Consider the following 25,503-nt stretch of genomic DNA (forward strand, 5'->3'; position numbering starts at 1 on the left):
GATTAACCAGTATACTATGTTACATAATATGTGGGCAAACCTTCAGCGTGCCTTCACAATTTGTCTCTTCGACATGACACAGAATTACATCTATCACTGAAGAAATAGATGTGATTCCGCAAAGAAAGTTGCAAAAGTATAAACTGCACTTAGGTCGATGCTTCTGCAAATAAAATCTATTTTAAGTTAAAGTATAACTAAAGGCAAATTTTTTGTTTTGTTTTGGATTGAGTGGAGATGGATTAGAACACCTGCCAGGTTTTTCCTGCTTTCTGTGCCCTGTTAGGGAGATTCACCTTATTTGTCCAGTTTACTGTTGTCATTGAAAGTAAAAGAAAACCTAAAATCTTGGGTTGTCCCCAGAAAAATAATAGAAAGGAAATCTTCCAATGGAGACGCTAGTTCTGGTGACCTAGGTGTCCCCAAGGAATTCCCTTAATTTGCAGTGATTTCCTCTCTCTTCCAGTTTGGCTATGGACAGCAAGTGATGTAAATCTCTACAATGATATACAGATGACAAAAAAGAAACTTACAGGGGCCATAACCCTTCCTTGCTTCATCCAAAAAAAAAAAAAAGTTTTGCCTATAGTTCTACTTTAATGTAAGTTGCCAGTACCACTGTCTTGTCTATAGATGCTATGATGTGCTGGAGCTGTGATATATTGGACTTGGACTAAGGTCCTAGTTTAAAGTGGTTGTATACCCTGTACAACCACTTGTACCTACAGGTAAGCCTATATTAAAGCTTACCTGTAGGTGCTGGAAATATTTCATAAACATCTGCGGTTTAGGAAATATTTACAATAAAGCCATGCACCGATGTCTACTGTGTATGCGCACTTTAGAAAAGGCAGATCGTGCCGTTTCTAAAGGGGGGGGGTCATACCGTGACTGACGGCTCCTGCGTGCATGATGTCACGCGACTCCGGCCAGTCACAGAGCCGGAGTCCCGGAAGAAAGAGGGCTGAAGATGGATGCTCGCTGTTAGTGGGGACAGCGGTGACATTGCGGGCTTCGGTTTCAGGTAAGTGACACATAATGCGATGCATAGTAGCCCATTATGCTTTACCTTTGCAGGGAAATAAAGAGAAAGTAAATGTTGCCCTCACAGCCTAGCATCATTTAGCTTACCTCCTGCGAGCTCAGGAACTGCTCCCTGGAGGCGTGTCATCAGGCCCCCCGGACTTACAGGACCCACCCACAACTGAGAAGGAAAAGGTCCTATGACATCATTTGACCAGACAGAAAATCGCTGGATAAAAATCATGTATGCAAAGGGGGGGTTGGGTCAGGTCAGACAGTAAATGGAAGAGGATGTGAGGAACTGGGCTTTAAAAAATATCAGCTGTAGCAGCTTCCATATTTCTATCTTGAAAAGTTACTTATAAAATAAACCTATGATGAAAGAAATATGGAGCCTGGCATTGCTGAAAATGCTGGATACCACATGCTGAGCCAGCTACCTACATCATCTTTGCCTGCATGCTGCAAAGTATTTGTAGGAATATCCACATGACATGAACTATTACATTTCAGACAATGGCGTTGTTTTTGGAACTTTTTTATACAAATGCTATGTTTTTGAAGCATACAATGGCAAAAAATGATGTGCACCTCTTGGAATTAACTGATTTTTTGCAATAATTTGCCATAAAATGTGATCTGGTCCTCATCTAATTCACAACAAACAGAATGTGCTTAAAGCGGAGTTCCACCCAAAAGTGGAAGCTTTGCTTATCTGCTCCCTCCCTCCCGGGACCATTCAAAAAGCGCAGCACGACTCATGCATGCGCAGTAGGAAACAGGCTGTGAAGCCGCAAGGCTTTACTTCCTGTTTCCCTTAGTAAGGATGCCGGCGCCTGCACGCGAAGCTGATGAGTGAGTCTCCCTGGACAGGTAAGTGTCCTTATATTAAAAGTAAGCAGCTACAGTAGTTGCTGCTGCCTTTTTAATTTTTTTTAATACAGTCTGGAACTCCCCATTAAACTGATAACACACAAGCAATTCTAATTTCTTGTGTCTTTATTGAACATACCCATTAACCCTTTTGCTGCTAGAACCATTTTTTGAGTTTTTTTTGCACACATGTTTAAAACATTTTAGCTCCGAAGATTGTATAAAACCCCCAAATATTTTATACTTTCCAAAAGAAAAGAAAATTGAACCAAATGCTCAAAATACAAAAAGGAGTTGCATGGTATGTGTAATAAATGGAAAGTCCACAAAGCCAGTAAAGAGGTCACCATGGATCCAGAAAGTCCTCACCATGTGGCTATCCTGCCAAATAGTAGCATCTTACACAAAGGACCTGACAAAACCGGTCATGCATCTTTGTAGGCCATGTTGCCCTTTTGTTATCCTAGGATGCTGAGCCACACTTCGGGGACTAATAAGTATAATTTTAATACTATATGATGGAAGCTGGCTATAGCTCAGAAAGCCTATATGGAGTCCTACATACAGTGGATATTTGATAGTGGATGTAAACGCTATTCATGAAATCTGACCTGGGCACATATATCTGTAGTGTTTACATAGCTCTTTCCAAAGCTCTGAGCCCCGTGTCTTTTTGCTGCTCCTGTCTTCTGTTATCAACATGATAACTTCTGACAAGTTCTCCAACACAAAAGATAAAAGCAGATGGAAATTTGTGTCGGGAAGGTAACTTGGAGATGGATAAGCAGAGAGCTGGTCTATTCACAGCACAGCTCTGCAAGTTTCTTCGTTCCTCTGCCTATGTGGAGGGGGGTGTGTATGCCTTTCCTCCAATCAGATGTCACACAGTGTATGCCCAGACCCCCCTCCCACTGCTGAAACAGGAAGAAAAATTGCTAACACGTCATGCACTTTTTAAAGCGTGTAGAAAACTGAAGACAGATATACATGTAAAACCTATGTAGGGAGATTTATTTTGTGTCTGTGTATCATCTGAGGCCGTTCACTTTACTGGGTATATGTGAGGGTTTACATCCACTTTAATAGCTAGTTTGAAGCACCATGAAACTTTTACATGCAGCTTGAATTTGGCCTGATGTGTGAGGGAGGTTGAATGTGGCTGGTATTTATGCTGTCACTACATGTGAATGGACATTGACTTTAGGAGAGCTCATAATAACAGCCCGATTTCCTCCTGTGGACCATAGGGACTGTCTTGTATGTATGATGCTACATTTGGCAGGATAGCCACATGGTAATGACTTTCTAGATCAATGGTGACCCCTTTAGTGTCTTTGTGAACTTTCCATTTATTACACGTGCCATGCAACTTTTTTGTGGCTTGAGTTTTTATTTCAAGTGTGAGGGAGTTCATATGAGGCTCTCACGTATACTGATAGGTATGAAGGGACACTGTCTTTAAAACACTTAATAAATGATAGCCTGAATTCTTCCTCTGGACCACAGGGCTCATGGATGACACTTAACCAACTAGCCATATAGCCGGTGCATGGTGGATTCTTCAGTTGCTGAATGCAAAATACAGTAAAACCTTGGTTTGAGAGTAACTTGGTTTGAGAGCGTTTTGCAAGACAAGCAAAAATTTTTTTTAATAAACTTTGACTTTATAAACAAGCGATGTCTTGATATACAAGCAGCGTCACATCACAACTGAGTATAAAAGAGACGAGAGGCGCCTCTAAGTGTAGCAATATGGTTACATTTAATGAAGGTACAACATTTAGCAACTCACATGGTTGATGATTAAAAGAGGCACATCTAAGTATGCAGGCGGAGATAGGCTGTAGGAATGGTGGGGAATGTCCAGCTGATTTTTATGCCAACTAGTATCTAACTGGGGAAGAGGACAGTGGGGGAGGAAATAATTTGAGACTAGTATATGCATGTACAGTATGTTTATAATGTTTGTTCTATTTTTCAGATACACCTCGAAGCTGGAACTTCTTACACACACTCTCCTGGGTCCTGAATCTTTTCGGCATCTTCTTCATCTTGGCCGCACATGAGCATTACTCTATTGATGTGTTCATTGCATTTTACATAACTACAAGACTTTTCCTTTACTACCACACTTTAGCCAACACGCGTGCTTACCAGCAGAGCAGGCGGGCACGCATTTGGTTTCCAATGTTCTCATTCTTTGAATGCAATGTAAAAGGACCTGTTCCCAATGAATACTGCTGGCCCTTCTCTAGGCCCATCTTTCTGAAGAATATATTGGGCTAAAAATATTTTCCCGTAATAATGAGGCCGTTTAATTTGAATGTTTACAACCTAAACAAAGATGTGATATGTCATTTATAGCATTTCCACTTCTTAAATTCTTCGGCTTACAATGCGGGCAGGTACTTAGAAGAATGATGCATCTGTGCTGGCTGAAAAGTGTTCCTTAAAAAGAACTACTGCACTTAATGAAGTATAGGAAGATGGAAACTTTAACAAACTGTGAGGACGGTCTTGCACAAACACTTAAAACGATACGCATAAAAGTCTTAACCAAATTGCTTCAGAAAATATTGATGTCTGAGGAACTAAAGCTCACCATAGTTTACTTTAGACTCTTGTGGAATGGTTAATAATAGAAATATCTTTAAACTTTACAAGGCTTAAGTTGCAGTTTATCAGATTCTGAACATCTGTGGATATTTGGTAAATATGTCTCCTAGGGCTCATTCACATGTGTGTTGATTATGAAGTATGAAGCAATGATGAGTTTATGACGTGTTTTTGTTGTGTTCATGAAGCAAGGAAAAAGCTCCAAGAATGCTCGATAAATGGCCATGAAAATGTTGTTTTCTAAGGGGAAGTGTACGTGGTTAGATTGTGGTGTTATAGCAGCCATTTTTGTAAATTCTCTAAAAGATAGATTCATATACTTTGATCTCTTTGACACTTGGCTTGGTCCAGCTCAACTTTGCTGAAACAAAAAGCTTTGCCTCTGACAGTAATGCTGAGTGCTTCTGCTTGGCACTGTCAGTATTGCTGGCTGGCTTGATGCTTTTCCCTGCACACAGAAGCAAACTGTGTTACCACACAGCTGCTCTGTGCAAAGAGGAAGTGAGTGGAGCTGCTCTATCCTAATTCTCTCGTATTTCCCAGTGCATTCTGGGATACAGGTACCTCCACTGTCTCTTCCCCAGTGCCCAGTCAACACTTTATAAATGCTTCACTAATGTGCCATAAATGCTAAAGGTGCTGTTAAGGTGTGGGTACAGAGCATTACTATTGAAATCAATGGAGGCGGCTAACAAGTGTCGATGCCTCATAAAAGCGACATGCTTTTTAATTTTTTTTTCCAACTTCTTTTTATTGAGGTTTTCTTATAAGTATACAAAACAGTCATTTGGGCATACTCTGACTCATTAGCAACAATGTAAATAACAACTAAGGCACTCCAGTCACCATAGGGAGCTGAGATGGTACATTTATAACATCGCTACACAATAGATGCATCTCCCATAAACTTAAGGATGTCTTCCCCTATGACCAAACACACCCATTCTTCACAATGTTGAGAAACCCACAAGATTAAATAAAAACCCAAACATGCATCAACCAAGCAACCCTACTGGACTCAACGATCAGAGAGTGGATCCTGAGAGGCATTAGAGGAAGGGGAATCATACCAGATGTCCCAAACCTTAGAGAATTTTCGAGGACAGACCCTTGACTCATAAGTGTATTTGTAGAGCGGAATAGCCGTATTGACCAGGTGCTTCCAATAATCCAGAGTGGGAGCTGAGGGAGATTTCCACTTAAGTAGTATGGCTTTCCTTGCATAATATAAAAGAAGGCCTAATAATGTTCTAAGAGCCATTGTGGGAGCCAGGGGGGAAATGCTGCTTCATTTTTAACACAATGCAACGCTACTGCTCCCCTGTGAACAGCACTTTGTGGTTGCATTGTATTATTCATGGCAGGTGTTGAAGGACTGTTATAAGGCTTTAAAAAAATGCAGCATGAACACAAGGTACTGACGCACGTGTGAACAAGCCCTAATAGAGGAGATCTAAAATACTTTGGATTCAGAAACCACTTGGAATCTCGCTCTTTCATGTTATCAAATGCCCAGACATTGATGAATGTGATCCCCGCTGAAGGAAGAAATGAAATTCAGCTAGAGCTGCTGCTTGGCTGAGGGTTTTCTTAAAGGAGAGGTATGGCCAAAGCTTTTTTTGGTCATACTTCTATGGATCACAGGAGTGCAGTTTGATCTGGTCAAGTCTCGGGAAAGATCCCAACCATATGGTCAGGATCTCCCCAGATACCTGGACTGGCACTTAGCTCAGCCACTCAGCAATCTGCTGAGATCCTGAGCCAGCCCCTCCTGCCTTCTCCACAGCCCAGAGCTCCAGTGAGCGCTGTAATGGATAGCAGAGAGCCAGTGACTGACAGTCCCAACTCTCTGATCAGAGCGGAGGAGAGAGAACTAAGCATTCAGCTGTGTTTGATTGCTCAGTTCTCACTGCAGAGCTGTGGGGAACAGATGCAGTTTCGGACCGATGCGGTATCCACCTAGGTGATTATAATTGGGTTTTTTGTTTTTTTTAATCCTGAACTTTTTAAAGCAAAGATTATATCATCAGTACCTTGATATTTGGTCGCATGACTTCGCTACTGTTGGACCCGGAGCTGCAGGTAAGTATTCCAGGGCCTTCGTGACCTTTACTGACTTGATGGATAGCTAAACCCCAAAACAAAATCACAACTTACCAGTCCTTACATGTGGTAGCTGCATTAGTTAACTTTTTATCAGGCTAAGTAAATTTGCAGGGAGTATGGAAAAGCCCTGTGTTCCTGTGAGCTTAACAGAAAGCTTCTTTTTGTAAGCTACTAATTTCATCAACCCCATGTAATGGAGATGAAAAAAAGGCAGAAATATGTCAGTCCCGGGTGGCAACCATGGCTCCCTTTTTATAGATACATTGGAGGAGTGTGAGTAGCCACCCACGGACATGAAGGGAGTTTTACAAGATAACCAGGCGCAAATAAAGAGAAAAACCCTCAAAATAGAAACTCAATGCAGCTACAACATCTAAGGACTCATATGGTATAATATACACTAATGTATTACATTTTTTTTGTTTTTTGGGATTTAGTTACACTTTTAAAGTGATAATAGTGGGTAATGAGGTGGCAGTTTTCTTATTTGAGTTTAGGTCTGCCTCAAAAGATCTGTACATATTTACCGTATATATTGCGTATTTAATGATGGCAGTAGAAGTAACTGCTATAAACTTTTCTGTTGGTTTTATTTGCAGAGAGCTTTAAAAGTTCCAAGAATCTCTCTGAACTATAATTAACATTTTGTTTGATATCAATAACATGGCTGCTATGTTAACTCCACTTGCACTTATTCAGTATTTATTGAACCGTTTAATGACGCACAGATTTTGGCAAATTATTTTCCAAAATATTGTGCAACTGTGCAGTTACTCTTAATGAGTATTTACAAGTCTGGTAAGGTGCTTCCACCAAATGTGTCCAGAATACATACATACAGTAATACCATATAAACTGTACATCCAGGCCTATTTTTAAATCTGTGAATAATTTTTATTTGTATATAAGATTATATTTCAAAAACAGAACTGTAAAGCAGTAAAGAAACTGCTACAGAAACTTAAAACCATGTTTCTATTTCTTTCTTGTGCTTACAATATACATAAAGATCCATCAATGCCTTCATACGCGTTCTGTAATGTGATAACTCTCCCCCTTGTACTAGCTTTTCTAATACAGTATCCTCATACATAGCAGCATCACAAATACTTACCTATCCCAAACACACAGCAATGGTGAAGTGAGCACAGTTGTAGGTTGTACATGTAGGAGGGAGCTCCGGTGTACAAAGCTGAGCTGCCGACTCCGCTAGAGCAGTCCTATGAGATCCTTCAGCTGAGAACACTTGGATGACATTACAGAAAGCCAGGGGATACCATTTCTTCTGGAAGGTAAGTATATAAACTTTGCATAATGGGTTGGATTTTTAAGTATTAGAAGGACAGGTGTTATTGGACTACAGGTCTAATTATAACATGTTGGGTATATACCCATGTCGTGTTCATTGATATTTAATATTATGTATGATGGTCCTGATTATTCGGTAAAACCTGTAATTCTGAAATGTGTCTGCCACTAACATAAAGTTGTTCTTATACAGTCTATATTGTACACAATCTATTTTTTACTGAACAGAAATGTTTTGGAGATATGTGTAATTTACAGTTCTGCAAAGTGAACCAGCCAGAAACATTTCCCACTCTAATATTGTGTACTAAATGATGTGAATTTATTTGGCCTGTACACTGGATGTCAATGTTCATCTGGTATTTATAACTGGCGTAGTATAACAAAACATGGTGGTGGACTGTATCTAATGTTATGTTAACTAAATGTTAAACCGGAAGTCCCGTAAAAAAAAAAAAATTTTAAAAGTCAGCAGCTACATATACTGTAGCTGCTGACTTTTAAAATAAGGACACTTACCTATCCAGGGTGCCCGCGATGTCGGCACCTGAGGCCCAACAGTCCTCGGATGCTGCCGCCGCCATCTTCGGTAAGGAAATGAGGCCTTGCGGCTTCACTTCCCGGTTCCCTACTGCGCATGCGCAAGTCGCGCTGCGCAATCCGAATGGTCCCAGCTGTCTCTGGGACCCGTGTTTGTCCCAGCAGACAGCGCGGGGGGCGGGAACAGTCGTAGACTCCTGCGGGAGTCTATGCCCGGAAGTGGGTGCAAAGACCTGTCTTATCTGCACCCCCCTCCCCCCTGAAAGGTGCCAAATGTGACACCGGAGGGGGGGAGGGTTCCGAAAAGCAGAGGTTCAATTTTTGTGTGAACCTCCGCTTTAACTAAAACCAGTCACGTTTTTATTGCTGTCTCTGTCCTGTTTCCTGTTATTTTATTTTATTTTATTTTTTTTTCATTTTGTTTTTTGTTTTTTTCCCAACAGGGACCGAGTCAGAAATAAAAAGTGTTATTTTATAAAGGAGGATTGGAAACTCTTTCAGGCTTTTGTTGTCTCTATCCCTGTTAAGGAGATCTCTATACTCGCTGTGACTGGGAGCAGTGTGAAATCTCTCCAACTGGGACCAGTTGGCAATAGACGCTTGACAGTGGTTCTAACCAAAATCTGTTTGCTAGAGTCCCTCTTTAACTCTAGAAAGCATGTGTGGCTCCTCCATGCATTGCAAACCCCTTTCTAAGTTATATATTTTTTTTTTTTTTATTGATGAACCAAAATCGAGATATTTCTGTCTGACATTGAATCTGTAAATATTGTTTTCACACTATATCCATAACTAGTAACCTACATCACGGGATGGATTTCCGTTAGCCCAAAGATGATTTTGGGATGTGTACATTGTTTACATTTCTGTGGAAAGTATTAAAGGTGAGACTGATTTAATCCAAGTTGCATTTTTTTTGTTGTTGCTCTTAAAGTGATACTAAACCTTAGTGTTATCTTTTTTTTTATTTTAATAAATTATACGTTAAGTTTTAATAAGTTATATTTACCCGTTCTGCACAAGGATATCACACAGAGTGGTTGCTTCCTGCCTCTCTTTCAGTCCCTCGCTTGTGCTGTCTCCTCATTCTTCTAGCAGGTGCCCCCTCAGCAAGCTAAGGGGGCACCTGTGCGGGCACGTTCCTGAGCCAGGCTGTGTTCGTTTATAAACTCACACAGCACGGCTCAGCCACACCTCCCGCTCCCTCCTCACAGGAATTATTTAACAGCAGGAGTCTATGAGGTTGATTGACTAAGCGTTAATGGCTAATCTTATGCGGTAAAAAGCCTCATGTGGCAACAATTGTGTTTAATTTACTAAGAATTGTAGTTAAATACTGCATGCGGTATTTGTTCGATTTAGCGGTAATTACCAAAATAGTTAATGTGGTAATTTACCCCATTGAGCTGGTTGCTAAGGAGCAGGCTGGGAAGCCTCCCGCCGCGTCCTCAACTACTTACGGACCTTCCGCCATCGTTATACGTCGGCACAGTGAAGAGGAGTATCGTTGTTATGGCAGCAGCTAGCTGCCATAACCCGGTATCCTCTTCGTCAGTGGGCGATCCGCTTTCAGATAAAAGTAGTCTCTGCGGCGGACTCGCCGTGAGATCACTTTTATCGGTGGCTGGAGAGGGCCCCCCCTCCTGCCGCTCTCCAGTGCCCTCCGCCGCTTACTGGAACCGCCGGCGTAGGCGATCGCGTCCTCTACCCTCTGTGGTATGCATTGCATTGCAGGGCTCTTAAAGCAACTTTTTTTTTTTTTTTTCCAAACAACATTTTTTTTTTTTTTTTTAATTGTATTTTAGTGTAAATATGAGATCTTAGGTCTTTTTTATTGCAAGGGATGTTTACATTCCTTGTAAAAGGAATAAAAGTGACACAATTTAAAAAAAAAAAAAAAAGAACAGTTAAAAAAATAAAAGGTAAAATAATTTTATTTGAAACCCGCTCTGTCCCGCTGAGCGCACATGCAGAAGCGAACGCATACATGAGTAGAGCCCACATATGAAAACAGTGTTCAAACCACACATGTGAGGTAGCACCGCGATCGTTGGAGCAAGAGAAATAATTCTAGCCCTAGACCTCCTCTCAAAACCTGCAACCTGTAGAATTTTTTAAACGTTGCATATGGAGATTATTAAGGGTAAAAGTTTGTCGCCATTCCACGAGCGGGCGCAACTTTGAAGCGTGACATGTTTGGTATCAATTTACTCGGCGTAACATTATCTTTCACAATATGAAAGAAAAGTGTGCTTGTAAAGACAGCTGCACAAATACGGTGTGACAAACATTATTGCAAGGACTGCCATTTAATTCCCTAGGGTGTCAGAAAATGTTATATATATATATATATATATATATATATATATATATATATATATATATATATATATATATATATATATATATATATATATATATATATATATATATATTGATGGATTATATATATATTAATGGATTTTATATATATATATATATATATATATATAAATAAAATTTTCTGACACCCTAGGGAATTAAATGGCAGTCCTTGCAGTAATGTTTGTCACAACGTATGCGTTTGGGGGTTCTAAGCAATCTTCTAGCAAAAAAAAAAAAAACAGATTTTAACTTGTAAACAACAAGTTTGAAAAAACTGTCAGCGGGCTCTGCCCCCCCCCGCCACACCATGGCTGGTGGTTGTGGGGGTCTGCTGTCCGTCAGGGGGCTTATTGGAATCTGGGCCCCCAGATTACGCCCCCTCCCCATGTGAATGAGTATCGGATACAAGTACCTCTACCCATTCACAAAAAAAAGTGTCACAAAGTAAAAAAAACGCAGAGACCGCTTTTGACAATTCCTTTATTAAAAAAATAGTGTCCCCCGATGTAAATCCTTCATCAATCACAACGTGAACACACAGGCGCAACCTAAAAAACACAAAAAAAGAGCACCGCTCCCGAGAACAGCTGCCCGCCAAATGCCTCCTTCACCGTTTGACAGTTCTTATATAGGTAAGGGGTGGGGCCACCTAGCTACGTTCATGTGTGGCCATGCCCCCTTTTGATGTCACGGACCGATGCATTCAGGGAATGTATTAAACACTTCAGTACTGGGCACTTTCACCCCCTCCCTGCCCAGGCCAATTTTAAGCGTTCAGGTTTTTTTTTTTTTTTTTTACTGGGTTTCAAGTTCAGATACAAAACAGAGCCTATCGGGCATACCCAGCCTCAGTCCACATACATCACAATAAAACAAACAGTATAAAAAAAAAACCTTTAACCGGTTCAATACGGGGCATTTACACCCCCTTCCTTCCCAGACCAATTTTTAGTTTTCAGCGCTGTCGCACTTTAAACGACAATTGCGCGGTCGTGCGACGTTGTACCCAAACAAAATTGACGTCCTTTTTTCCCCACAAATAGAGCTTTCTTTTGGTGGTATTTGATCACCTCTGCGGTTTTTATTTTTTGCGCTATAAACAAAAGAAGAACAATTTTGAAAAAAACACAATATTTTTTACTTTTTGCTATAATAAATATCCCAATTTTTTTTAAAAAAAACTGATTTTTTCCTCAGTTTCGGCCGATATGTATTCTTCTACATATTTTTGGTAAAAAAAAAATCGCAATAAGCGTATATTGATTGGTTTGCGCAAAAGTTATAGCGTCTATAAAATACGGGATAGATTTATGGCATTTTTTTTTTAAATGTATTTATTTATTTTTTTTACTAGTAATAGCGGCGATCAGAGATTTTTTTTTTCGTGACTGTGACATTATGGCGGACACATCGGACACTTTTGACACATTTTTGGGACCATTCACATTTATACAGCGATCAATGCTATAAAATTGCATTGATTACTGTGTAAATGTGACAGGCAGTGAAGGGGTTAACCACTAGGGGGCGGGGAGGGGTTAAATGTGTTTCCTAGGGAATGCTTGTAACTGTAGGGGGAGGGGACATACAAGGGGAGGAGACCGATCAGTGTTCCGCTGTTCTGGGAACACAGATCGCTCTCCTCTGAACTGACAGGACGTGGATCTGTGTGTTTAAACACACAGATTCACGGTCCGGCCCGGTTAACGGGCAATCGCGGTTGCCCGGTGGACATCGCGGCCGCCGGGCACACGCACCGGGTCCCGAGCAACGCGGCGGCGCGCGCCCCCTAGGCGGCCGGGAACCCAAGGCCATCATATGACGTCCACCCAGGATGGGAGATCCCATCTGTGGACGTCATTTGTCTATGGCCGGGTAGAGAAGCGGTTAATAGTAGTGCCGCTATTGGCACTAGAACATAACTACATGCTCCACTAACTTCTGAGATTGTTAGTGTATGCTCTCTGAGGGCTCCCTTGTGACTTATATAGGCGGAGACCCCGCCCTCTTATGATGTCACAGTCCCTGGGCATGCTGGGACTGTGACGTTTTAGGGGGCGTGGTCAACATCACCCGTTGACCACACCCCCTAAAACGTCACAGTCCCAGCATGCCCAGGGACTGTGACATCATAAGGGGGCGGGGTCTCCGCCTATATAAGTCACAACGGAGCCCTCAGAGAGCAGTCCAGCCGGAGAGAGCGCCGTGTCAACATCTGGAGAAGGGAAGAAGACAAGAAGCCCAGAAGTCCAGACCTCCGCTGGCAAAAGAGCGGCCTGAAGACAGCGGAGGAGCCGGCCGGAGAGAGCGGAGAAGAACCAATCGGACGCCGGGAGAAGAGGAACCGGAGGGACCCCCGAAGCCAGAGGAAGACCCCCCCGGAGCTGTTTAATAAATTATTTTAAAAACCTGTGTAGTGTGTTTTATTATTGACACTTTTTCCCTAGGTGAATGGGTAGGGGTACCATGTACCACATACTCATTGACATAGGGTGGGGGGCTGGGATCTGGGGGCCCTCTTATTATAGGGGGCTCCCGGATTCCGATAAGCCCCCCGCCCTCAGACCCCGACAACCAACGGCCAGGGTTGTCGGGAAGAGGCTCTTGTCCTCATCAACATGAGGACAAGGTGCTTTGGGGTGGGGGGCCCCGCAGGGCGCCCCATCCCCCAAAGCACCCACCCCCCCATGTTGAGGGCATGCGGCCTGGTACGGTTCAGGAGGGGGGGGGGGCGCTCGCTCGTCCCCACCCCCTTTCCTGACCGGCCGGGCTGCGTGCTCGGGTCTGGATCTTAGGGGGGACCCCACGCCGTTTTTTCGGCGTAGGGGCTTCCCTTTAAAATCCATACTAGACCTAAGGGCCTGGTATGACCCGCGACGGGGCTCGCAAGGTGTCAATCTCGCCGATCAAAGCGGCAAGATTGACTTCCTTTTCTAGTCCCGTCGCAACTGAGTCACGTTCAAAATGAATGGACTTGTCCATGTCCGCCGTAACTCCGGCGAAAGTTCGTCAGAAAGATGGGTCTACTTAGCCCGCCGGAAAGTCCGGTCGTGTGTGGGCAAGTCCGTCCGTTTTAAAGTCCGGCGCACCTGGCGGACAAAGTCCATCGGAAAGTGTGCCAGACCTAGTATGCCAGAAAGTCCGATCGTGTGTACGCGGCATTAGACATATGGGTTGGACGTGGGTTCAATTGATTTGTAATGTAATCCACTAATTAGGAGATTCCGGGTCAGTATTAGTAGAGCACTGTCACACTTTGAATGACAATTGCACAGTCATGCAACACTGTACCCAAATTAAATTTTTATAATTTTTTTCACACAAATAAAGCTTTCTTTTGGCGGTATTTAACCGCTTCCCAACCAACTACTGCGGCAGAATGGCACAGACAGGCGAAGCGCCGTTATGTTACGGCGGCTGCGACGATCAGATTCGATCCAGAATCGATCAGTCCCCAGGCCCAGACCAATTAAATCTGGCCTGGACCTGGTGATTGCTTCTGGCGAATGAGATCTTTCCCCTGCATGTGTAAGTGTAAACACAGCAGGGGAAATGTCATCTCTCCTAATATCGGTCTTTTCCGTTCCAGATCGAGGAGAGAGAACATCTCACAGTAAGTACACTGACACCAGTTCACGTTGGTACACTTTTCACCCCCCCCCCCCCCCCGTTAACCCCTTCACCCCCTGTCACTGTGTCACCCAGTGCGGTGTTCAGATTTTTTTTTTGATCACTGTACTAATGTCATTAGTGACACTAATCAGTGTTAGGGTAATTAGTGGTAGGCCCAGATAGGTCTAGGGACCCCCCAATAATGGTTTAATCCCTTGATCACCCCCTCTCCCCAGTGATTACTGTATAATTGTCACGGGTGACGCTGGTTAGCTAGATTTTTTTTTCTATAGCATCAGGGAACACGCCGTATATTACCCAATAAAGGTTTCACCCCCTGATCACCCGGCGGGTGACATCAGTTAGATTTTAGAGTCAGTCAGGGTCTGCGTCACCCCAGGCAGCGTCAGGTTAGTGCCAGTAGCGCTAACACTCACCCACGCACCATACACCTCCCTTAGTAGTATAGTGTCTGAACAGATCAATATCTGATCTGAGCAGAACTATAATGGCATCCCCAGCAGTTTAGGGTTCCCAAAAATGCAGTGTTAGCGGGATCAGCCCAGATACCTGCTAACACCTGCGTTTAGCCCCTCTGCCCAGCCCAGCCCACCCAAGTGCATTATCAATTGATCACTGTCACTTACAAAAACACAGCACACATAACTGCAGTGTTTGCAGAGTTAGGCCTGATCCCTGTGATCGCTAACAGTTTTTTTGGTAGCGTTTGATACAGTTGCTGACAGCCTAGGAGCTTTTTTACCTGTGAGTCTAACTACTGTACCAGTAAATTTAGAGACCAAAATGTCAAATCGAAGGTACACTAGTGAAGAGGCCTGCATGTTTCTGAGCATGACAGATAGTGAAGAGGAAGTCACTCATCTGTCAGATTCAGGCTCAGAGTATGAACATGTAGACAGCAGGGGCACCCTGACGGATAGCTCTGACGACGGAGTTGTGGTCCCTGCCAAGGTCAGGTGTACCAGACCCCGTTCTTCTGCTGTCGTCTAGGTGCAAGAAATGCAGGGCTCCCGTATGGAGCAGAGAGCCAGTACTAGTGCTGCTCATCCTGGTGAACTGGCAAGCACCAGCGGCCTAGTACACCCTAGTCGTACATCCAGCACTGCAGTATCACGTGGTGACTTGGTGAGTCCCATAAGTGCAGTTCAAGCTGGCGAGGTGGCTAGCACGAGTAGTGTCCCGCTGCCAACAAGAAGAAGACAAAGACAGGCCCGTCGAGCCCATAGTGCCCTTCCTGCCGCATTCGCCAATCCTAATTGGGAGACCACCACTTCTGCATCACCCGTACTTCCCCCATTCACTGGCCAACCCAGAATTCAGGTGGAAATAGTTGATTTTACGTCACTTGATTTTTATTCGCTGTTTTTCATGGAAGATCTCTATAGATCTATTGTGGACCAAAGCAATTTATATGCTGGTCAATTAATGGCCGCTAATCTTGCCAGAGGATAGAAAACAATTACAGTTTCCGAATTTAAGACCTTACTGGGCCTTTCCCTCCTCATAGGCATAACTTAAAAAGAGTGAGTTGCGGTCATATTGGTCCACTGACCCAATTCACCATATGCCTGTGTTCTCTACCTCTATGACCAGGACACGATACGAGCAGATCTTGCAGTTCATGCACTTCAATGACAATGAAATCTGTCGTCCTTGGGGTGACCCTGAATTTGATCAGGTCTACAAAATTCGGCCCCTCCCAAACCACTTCAACCAACAGTTTGTAGCCTTGTTTACTCCCTGTTGGAATTCAACATGAATATCAGATTTCTGGATTTTGTACACATGTTTCCTTACTCCCAAGAGAAGCATGAAAGTTTCACACTTCCGGGAGGACAGGATACTGCCCCCCAGGTTGGAATGTAGCCCGTTAAGCTTCTAGCTGCGCATGACAATGCTGGCTCCGATCTGTCTATGAGAATTTCCTGATTAGCTGCTATGCAAGCGAACGTCAAAGAGAACCTAACTGACAGGGATGATAAATGAGTAGGGATACAGGAAATCAAGAACCCAGGTATCTGTGAAAGTTGACATCGGTCGGATGATGGCAGTTCATGGACAAACACTGCCCCCAGAGGCCAGTTATGGCAAGACGGTCAATGATATAACCTGTTGAGGAAACGCCCCAGAGATACTGTGATTCGTCCAAAGGCAAACTTGGGCAGGCAATGGGAGGGGGTCTGGATGAGGTGTGTTTGTGAAAAAGGAATGTCTGCAGGCAGAGCTCCCTTTTTTTGCAACACCTGGAGACCAGCCGATAGGATGTGTTAAGTATAAGTCTTGTATTGTGTTCTGATTGTAAGCTTTGTAACATTGCAATTTCTTGTAATACCCTTTTATTACTTTTTATGTTAGTTTCCTAATTCCTTGGGAAATAAATAAGACTTGATTACTTACTAAGCAGATGTGTTTGTTATATCATTGTGCTTATCAGACTCTTACAGATTAGCAACTATAGGGATTAGACAAATTAATAAATGTATGTAATAGTTATATAGGATATATTAGATTGTATAATATTGCACCGATTACTTCACTCCCCATCAAGTTGTCTGCGTTGATGAGTCCCCGATAAAGTTTTCTGGCCGCTTGTCATTCAAACAGTATCTTCCCAGCAAGCGTGCCAGATATGGGGTCAAGATGTATAAGCTCTGTGCCAGGGCCACAAGCTATAATATAGTTTTATGGTTTATGAGAGAAGAGATAGTTACGTAGAGCCGGAGAACTGCCCAGACTGCATAGGGAGCGCTGGTAAGATTGTGTGGGACTTGGTGTCACTCTTATTCGGAAAGGGGTACCACTTGTATGTGGACAATTATTACACGAGTGTGTCACTTGTTTGATCACCAAATTGGCGCAGGTGGCACCGTGCGATCTAATCGCCGGGGGGTTACCCCAGTGGCTTGTAGATTCCCGTCTTAGGGCTGGGGGAGAGAGCCTGCTTGAGATGTAATAATTTGCTCACTGTGAAGTGGAGGGATAATAAGAATGTTTTCGTTCTGTCCTCCCTTCACGCAGTCAGGACGGTCCAAATTCCTACAGTGACTGGTGTTGTGGAGAAACCCCTCAGTGTCCATGAATATAACCTTGACATGGGAGGGGTGGACCTCAATGACTAGTTGTTGGCGCCGTACCTAATGGCCCGTAAGGCCAGACGCTGGTACAAAAAAGTGTCTGTATACTTATTTCACTTGTCTCTGCTGAATGCTTATGTGCTATACAAAGCTTCAGGACAAACTGGATCCGTCCTTAAATTCCAGGAAGAGATCATCACAGCCCTTCTGTTTCCAGACGGTGCTGTGGCCCAACTTCCCAATCCAAATTCAGTAAGCCGGCTGCATGAGAGGCATTTTCTGCATGTCCTCTCTGGTACCCCTACCCAAAGAAACCCCCAAAGAAGATTTTGTGTCTGTAGAAAGCGCGGATATAGGCGTGACACCTGCATTTATTGTCCCTCCTGTCCTGACCAACCTGGTCTTTGCATTGGTGACTGTTTCAAACGCTACCACACACTAGTGGAGTATTAGCGTAGGGTACAGCATTGCACAATCCTATACATACTAACACAAGGTTTCGAAAGATGTGATGGCCATCACTTTTTGAGAGACCCTAATCTGGAACGTTTACAGTTTATTTATTTTTCCCTTTTCGTCATTTCAGGACAGCCACAATAGAGAGATAGTCTCCTCCCCTTCCTCTGTAAACACTGCGCCAGCCCATAAATTCTCTCCTCCCCTGCCGGACCTCAGTTATTAGTGTTTCCTCCGGTGGGGAGACACTGTGCAGAGGAACCAGGCCGGGTGCAGTCAGGGAGACTGTGGCCTTTCTTTTTAAAGAAACATCCCTAGGGAAGCAGGGGCTTCCAGGATAAAGAGTGGCGGTGCTTACCGCAGCTGAAGCCACCCCTTCCTTGCTGAGCGCGGCATCAGGTCATAGGGGAACCCCTATCGCGTCCACAGGGCCGCAGCATGGAGACTGTCCGCTCTCCCTGTACTCTGTACAGGCCGCAAAATTTGGAACCAGCGGGCCGGACGACGGGTGACGTCATTTCCGGTGGGGGGGGGGGCGGACGCTTTCCCTTTGACCCGCGACTTCCGGTTCCGGGTCGCGGTGCTGATAGGGGGCCGGGCTCAGGCTGGAGTGAGTCGCTACACGTGGAGACAGTGTGAGACTCTACACAGGCAACCACCTGCAGTCATGTCTGAGGCAGATGCTGCAACTCATACGGACGCTATCTCCAGCCTTCCAAAGTAAGAGTTCCCTGGGGAAGGGTCCTCTCTATCTAAGGATTGCTCCTCCTCATGTATGGTTCCTTACTTAGAGGGGGGGCAGACCCCCTGGGTGGTCAGGGGGTGGGGGGGGTGTGCGCAGTTCCCTTAAGGTGGTTCTGGTACACTCCCAGGATTGTTTCCACTTAAACATGCTGAATGTAATATGTGGTTTTTGTATGTAATTTCAGAAATCTACAGAAAAAACAAAGTCCACTCATGTCTCTAAAAGGAAGTGTGCCTCTTGCAGAGACAGTTTAGGGGAAGCATGGACTAAGGTTTTGTGTAAAGAATGCATAGACTCCCTGGTTAAGGAAAGGGAATCTGAACAGCAGTCTGGTTTGGCAGCTTCTGTGAAGGAGCTGTCATCCACCTTTTCATCCTTTAAAACGTTTTTTGAGACGTTTCAGCTTCTCTCTAAACCCATTCAGCAGGATACAACCCCGCCTCATGCTCAGGGCTCTGCACCTGCCAGATCTTCTAATTTAGTTATGGCAGAGGAAACGTCAGGCCCTTCCGGGGTGGAGCTGAGGCAACCGGACAGTGGCACGTCTGACTCCCATGAGGAGTCAGAAGGGGAAGACCAGGACGGGGAGTCCAGGAAAATCTCCAGGTATAAATTGTCCCTGGATGAGGTGGAAGACCTCTTAGGGGCAATATATACAACCCTCGGTATACACGAGGATAAGAAACCCCTATCCCTCCATGACCTTATGTATAAGGGCTTGGGAGATCAAAAAAGAAAAGTTTTTCCAGTACATGAAGTTCTGGTGGAAACGATTAAAAAGGAGTGGCAGGATCCTGAGAGGAAACCCTTTTTTTCTAGCTCCCTTAAAAGAAGGTTCCCATTTTCAGAGGATCCAGGGTCCATTTGGAATAAAAATCCCAAATTGGACGCCGCCTTCTCTCAGGTCTCTAGACACACAGACCTGGCATTCGAGGATATGGGGGCCTTGTCGGATGTCATGGACAAGAGGATAGACTCACTTCTAAAAAAGACGTGGGATTCAACTGTGGGTAATTTAAAGCCAGAAATGGCTGTTACTGTGGTAGCCCGCAATTTAGAACATTGGCTTTTCCAGATTCAGGAGCATATTGAAGCTGGCACAGCCAAGGAAACTATCCTAGCTTCGTTCCCCACGATTCTGCGAGGAATCGCATACATTGCAGACGCCTCGGCAGAGTCAGTCCATATGTCTGCCAGATCAGCGGCACTGGCAAATTCGGCCAGAAGAGCGCTCTGGCTGAAAACTTGGCCGGGGGACACCGCCTCTAAAGTCAAATTGTGCGGGATACCCCTGACAGGTGATCTACTCTTTGGTCCTGGGTTAGAGACGGTCTTAGACCGTACAGCGGACAAAAAGAAGTCCTTTCCGCTTAAACGGAAAGCCCCAGCTCAGGCAAGGAAGGGGTTTCGTCTGAAAAAAGGCAAGGATTCTCCCAAACGAGGGAAGAAAACTTGGGGCCAAAGAGGCAAGGGCAGAGGAGGGGCGATTTTTCGCCCTCCTGACAAAGCCCGCAAAGATCAATGACTCTCTAGGCACGGTGGGAGGAAGATTGGGGGCCTTCCTTCCACAGTGGGAGACCCTCTCACCCAATAGATTTATCCTGGGGGTCATAAGAAGGGGGCATCTCTTGGAATTCTCAAAGCCCCCCCCGCAAAGGTTCCTTGTTACGCAGCTTTCCTCCTGCAAAGCAAGGGCCGAAGCTTTGGTAGACGCCCTGAAGGAACTGGAGATTCAGAACGTAGTTCACAGAGTACCAAAGGGGCAGGAAGGAGAGGGGTTCTATCCCCACGTATTTGTAGTGAAAAAACCCTCAGGGAAATTCAGGTTGATTCTGAATTTAAAACCCTTAAACAGGTCAATTTGCTACAAAAGATTCCGCATGGAGTCAATTTTTACGGTCAGGGCCCTGCTGCCGCACAACGGTTACATGGTGTCTCTGGACCTCAGGGACGCATATTTACACGTCCCCATCGCAGAAACCTCCCAAAAGTTTCTCCGGTTAGCAATAGACCTGAAAGGTACAATACTGCATCTACAGTTTCAAGCACTGCCTTTCGGGCTATCCTCCTCGCCCCGCATATTCACAAAGGTACTGGCAGAGGCGTTGGCCTTCCTGCGACTCCAGGGGGTGTCAGTCATAGCCTATCTGGACGACCTGCTCCTATTTGCAGTATCCCCAGAACAGTTGATCAAGGACCTCGATCTTACAAAGCGGGTACTAACAGGGTTGGGGTGGCTGCTGAACTTAGAAAAGTCCAGTCTCATTCCCTCACAGCGCATTGTGTACCTGGGATACCTGCTGGACACTACGCTTTTGAGAGTTTTCCTTCCAAGGGAAAAGATTCTAAAGCTGGACAGAGCAGTTTTCTCCCTCCAGTGCAACCATCGCGTGTCAAAAAGGTCCATAATGTCAACGTTAGGCCTTCTAACGTCTACTCTTCCAGCGGTGCAGTGGGCAGGATTACATTTTCGTCCCCTGCAGTCATATGTACTAAGAGTATGGGACCACAGTCAGAGGGATCTAGACACCTTAGTACAGGTTCCCCATCAAATAAAAAGATCTCTTTGGTGGTGGAGGAAGGAAGTGAACTTGTCACAGGGACGTCTGTGGCTTATCCCAGTCCCGCAGATCGTAACCACGGACGCAAGTGGCAAAGGCTGGGGGGCACATTTGGGATCCCTTCTAGCGCAGGGCACATGGAAGGGCGACGAACTGCAAAGGTCTTCCAACTGGAAAGAGCTGAGGGCAGTAGGCCTAGCCCTCAGATTTTTCAAAAAGGAACTCCAGGGCCACCATGTACAGGTACGGTCGGACAACTCATCCACTGTGGCCTATATAAACAAGCAGGGAGGCACCAGGAGCGGAAGTCTGTTGGCCCTAGCAAAAGATATTCTAAGCTGGGCCGAGTCCAACAACCTCTCACTCTCAGCGGTTTTTTTGAGAGGGGAGAGGAATATAATCGCAGATTTCCTCAGCCGGAGGAGTCTAAAGGAAGGAGATTGGGCCCTCAACCAGGAGGTCTTCAATCTCATATCCAAGAAATGGGGACCCCCGGAAGTGGATCTTTTCGCTTCAAAAGACAACGCGAAAACCCCCTGGTTTTTCTCCCTAAATGCAGGGGAAGGAGCACTGGGGGTGGACGCATTGTCTCAGAATTGGCATTTCAGGACATGCTACGCCTTCCCTCCTCCGGTGCTGTTACCGGCGGTTCTGAGGAAGTTTCAACTAGAGAGCACCTCTCTCATTCTAGTAGCTCCACATTGGCCGAAAAGGGCATGGTTTTCAATCCTCAGTCAGTTAGCAGCGGAGCCGCCCCTTTTCCTTCCACCTCGAAAGGATCTTCTGTCGCAGGGTCCAGTCCTCTGCCCACAGGTGCAGCAGTGGAAATTAGCGGCCTGGCTACTGAGGAGGGTATATTAAGATCCAAGGGGTTTCGGAGAGCTTAATCTCTACCCTCCTCAACAGTAGGAAAAAGGAGACACGTAGGATTTACAAAAAGGTCTGGCTCCTTTTCAACAAATGGTGCATAGAAAACTCCTTCTCGGTGCAGAGTCCCGTAGCTGTGTTGGAGTTTCTGCAGTGTGGAGCGGACAAGGGTTTATCTGTAGGTACCCTTAAAAGTCAGGTTTCAGCACTCCATGCTTATCTGGAGAAGTCTCTGGCTACCAATCCATGGGTGGTCAGATTCTTTAAGGCACTGTCAAGACAGAGACCTACCAGGGGTCCTCCCTTTCCCGGGTGGGACCTATCTCTGGTTTTACAGAGCCTTACGGGAAATCCCTTTGAGCCATTGGACAAGTGCCTGTTAAGGGAGCTTACCCTAAAAACAGTATTTTTAGTAGCAGTGACAACTGCCAGGAGGGTCAGCGAAATTGAGGCGTTATCAATTAGACCTCCTTTTTGTGTTATTTTGCCAGGCAGGATAGTCCTTAAGACTGATCCAGCTTTTTTGCCTAAAGTGGCGTCAGGCTTTCACAGAAGGCAGGAAATAGTCCTACCCTCGTTTTGTCCCAATCCTTCAGGTGAAAGGGAACTAAAATTTCATTTTTTAGATGTAAGGAGGTGTATCCTACAATACCTAGATATGACTAAAACAATAAGGAAGTCTGATTCTCTATTTATTTTGTTTTCTGGGGCCAGAAAGGGTCTCAGAGCGTCCCGACGCATGATTGCCAGGTGGCTTCGATTAGCTATTGGGCAGGCATATTCTTTAGCAGGGAAGGAGATCCCTAGAGGCATAAAGGCACACTCCACCAGAGCAGTGGCAACTTCCCAGGCAGAGAAGGCTGGAGCAACGCCAGAGCAAATATGCAAGGCAGCAACCTGGTCCAGCTACTCCACTTTCGTTAGACATTACAGAGTGGACTTGGTGGCGGCAGGTGAGCAGGCTTTTGGGCGAAAAGTTCTGCAAGCTGTAGTCCCACCCTAATTGGTAAGTGCGCGATTATCCTCTCTATTGTGGCTGTCCTGAAATGACGAAAAGGGAAAATTAAAGTTACGCACCGGTAACGTCTTTTCCTGTAGTCTTTCAGGACAGCCCTAGTTACCCACCCTAAGCTTGGGGGGGTCTTATTAAAGACCAGAACGCAATATGGTAATGATATTGATTGGTATGTTATTAATGTGTTCTTGTGTCTCCCCAGCTGGCCGGAGGTACTCTTGAAAGAACTGAGGTCCGGCAGGGGAGGAGAGAATTTATGGGCTGGCGCAGTGTTTCCAGAGGAAGGGGAGGAGACTATCTCTCTATTGTGGCTGTCCTGAAAGACTACAGGAAAAGACGTTACCGGTACGTAATTTTAATTTTTTTCACTTTTATATAAACACACAAAAATAAAAAAGACAAAAATAGTTGTGGTTTTATTTTTCTTCTCTCTATTGTTCTCTATTGTCTGCTCTATTGTTCTCTCTTTTCTTACTGTATTTTAGAACTGTAATTTTTTATTTTTAGTATGTTTTATTGCATTTTCTTTGCAGGTGTGGTAAGTCTTACTGTTATACTGTTATTGTTAACCATCATTTGCTTAGGAGGTTAGCCATTCAGCTGGAGCACAGGTTTATTTATTCTGACAGCAACAGCGTTTGCTCCCACGATACATAAAGCCGTGACTCCAGCGCTGTAGGAGGTGATTTCACCACCACAGTTTTTAAAAAAAAAGAGCATATATGCTGAAGCATGGGGGCAGGGGTGGAGGAGCGATTTGCTTCTAACATTAGGGGCGGATTGCCCCCATGCTGCGGCATATATTTTTTAGGCACAGATTGTGTTAAAAAATGTTTTATTTTGACTATGTTTTATTGTATTTGCTTTGCAGGTATGGTAAGTCTTACTGTTATACTGTAATGTTACTTTGTTTTATTGTTAACCATCATTTGCTTAGCAGGTACGCCATTCAGCAGCAGCACTGATTTTTTTATCTTGACAGCAACAGCGTTTGCTCCCACAATGCGTAAAACAGTGACTCCAGCGCTGTAGGAGGTGAAATTCACCACCACAGTTAAAAGAAAATGGTGCCTGTATGCCCATCGTTAGAAGTGGGTGGATGAAGGGCGATATTCTAATGGTGGGCATACCCACCGATCAATCTTTTTTTCGTTCAGCCCACAGGCAGCATTAAAAAAAAAACATTATAATTTATGCCCAACAAGGACCAGCAATGTACTGGTATGTTGCTGGACTTTGGTTATATCAGAATGATCATCTTGGTATCATTCTTTTCAGCCAGCAGTCGGCTTTCATGTAAAAGCAATCCTAGCGGCTAATTAGCCTCTAGATTGCTTTTACAAGCAGTGGGAGGGAACGTCCCCCCCCCCACCGTCTTCCGTGGTTTTCTCAGGCTCTCCTGTCCCAATATGGAACCCGAGAATGCAGCCGGTGGTTCCGCCAGCTGATCAGAGATCAGAACGGCTCTAATCATCTCTATGGCCTAAGAAACCGGAAGCTACGAGCATTTCATGACTCAGATATAAACAGCGCCATTGGGAAAGCATTTAATCACACCGATCTTGGTGTGGTCAGATGCTTTGAGGGCAGAGGAGAGATCTGGGGTCTAATAGACCCCAATTTTTTCAAAAAAAGAGTACCTGTCACTACCTATTGCTATCATAGGGGATATTTACATTCCCTGAGATAACAATAAAAATGCTAAAAAAAAAAATGAAAGGAACAGTTTAAAAATAAAACAAAAAAGCGAAGGCGAACGCAAGCGTCGGTCTGGTGTCATATGTAAACAGCAATTGCACCATGCATGTGAGGTATCACCGCAAAGGTCAGATCAAGAGCAGTAGACCTCCTCTGTAAATCTAAAGTGGTAACCTGTAAAGGTTTTTAAAGGCTTTTAAAAATGTATATAGTTTGTCACCGCTGCACGTTTGTGCGCAATTTTAAAGCATGTCGTGTTTGGTATCCATGTACTCAGCATAAGATCATCTTTTTTAATACATCAAACATTTGGGCAATATAGTGTGTTTTAGTGCATTAAAATAAAAAAAGGTTTTTTTTCCAAAAAAAATGCGTTTGAAAAATCGCTGCGCAAATACTGTGAGGAAAAAAAAGTTGCAACACCCACCATTTCATCTGTAGGGCCTTTGCTTTAAAAAAATATATATATAATGTTTGGGGGTTCAAAGTAATTTTCTAGCAAAAAAAAAGTTTCCATGTAAACAAAAAGTGTCAGAAAGGGCTTTGTCTTGTGTTTAGAAGAGTGGGTGATGTGTGACATAAGCTTCTAACTGTTGTGCATAAAATACCAGGACAGTTCAAACC

At 44.4% G+C, this 25,503-nt stretch overlaps 1 protein-coding gene across 3 annotated transcripts in view; it reads left to right on the forward strand.

Moving 5' to 3' along the window:
- The window catches only part of SAMD8 (sterile alpha motif domain containing 8), an 82,982-nt gene extending 73,617 nt beyond the window's left edge, over positions 1–9,365 (forward strand). For all 3 annotated transcript variants that reach the window (XM_073596778.1, XM_073596776.1, XM_073596777.1), the window contains exon 6: positions 3,878–9,365. In XM_073596778.1, the coding sequence (XP_073452879.1) occupies positions 3,878–4,182 (305 nt within the window). In that variant the 3' untranslated portion in view covers positions 4,183–9,365. The remainder of the gene's footprint in view (positions 1–3,877) is intronic.
- The last annotated feature ends 16,138 nt before the right edge of the window (positions 9,366–25,503 follow it).

The sequence above is a fragment of the Aquarana catesbeiana genome, linkage group LG08, assembly GCF_042186555.1.
Source record: "Aquarana catesbeiana isolate 2022-GZ linkage group LG08, ASM4218655v1, whole genome shotgun sequence".
In the NCBI taxonomy this organism is placed as follows: Eukaryota; Metazoa; Chordata; class Amphibia; order Anura; family Ranidae; genus Aquarana; species Aquarana catesbeiana.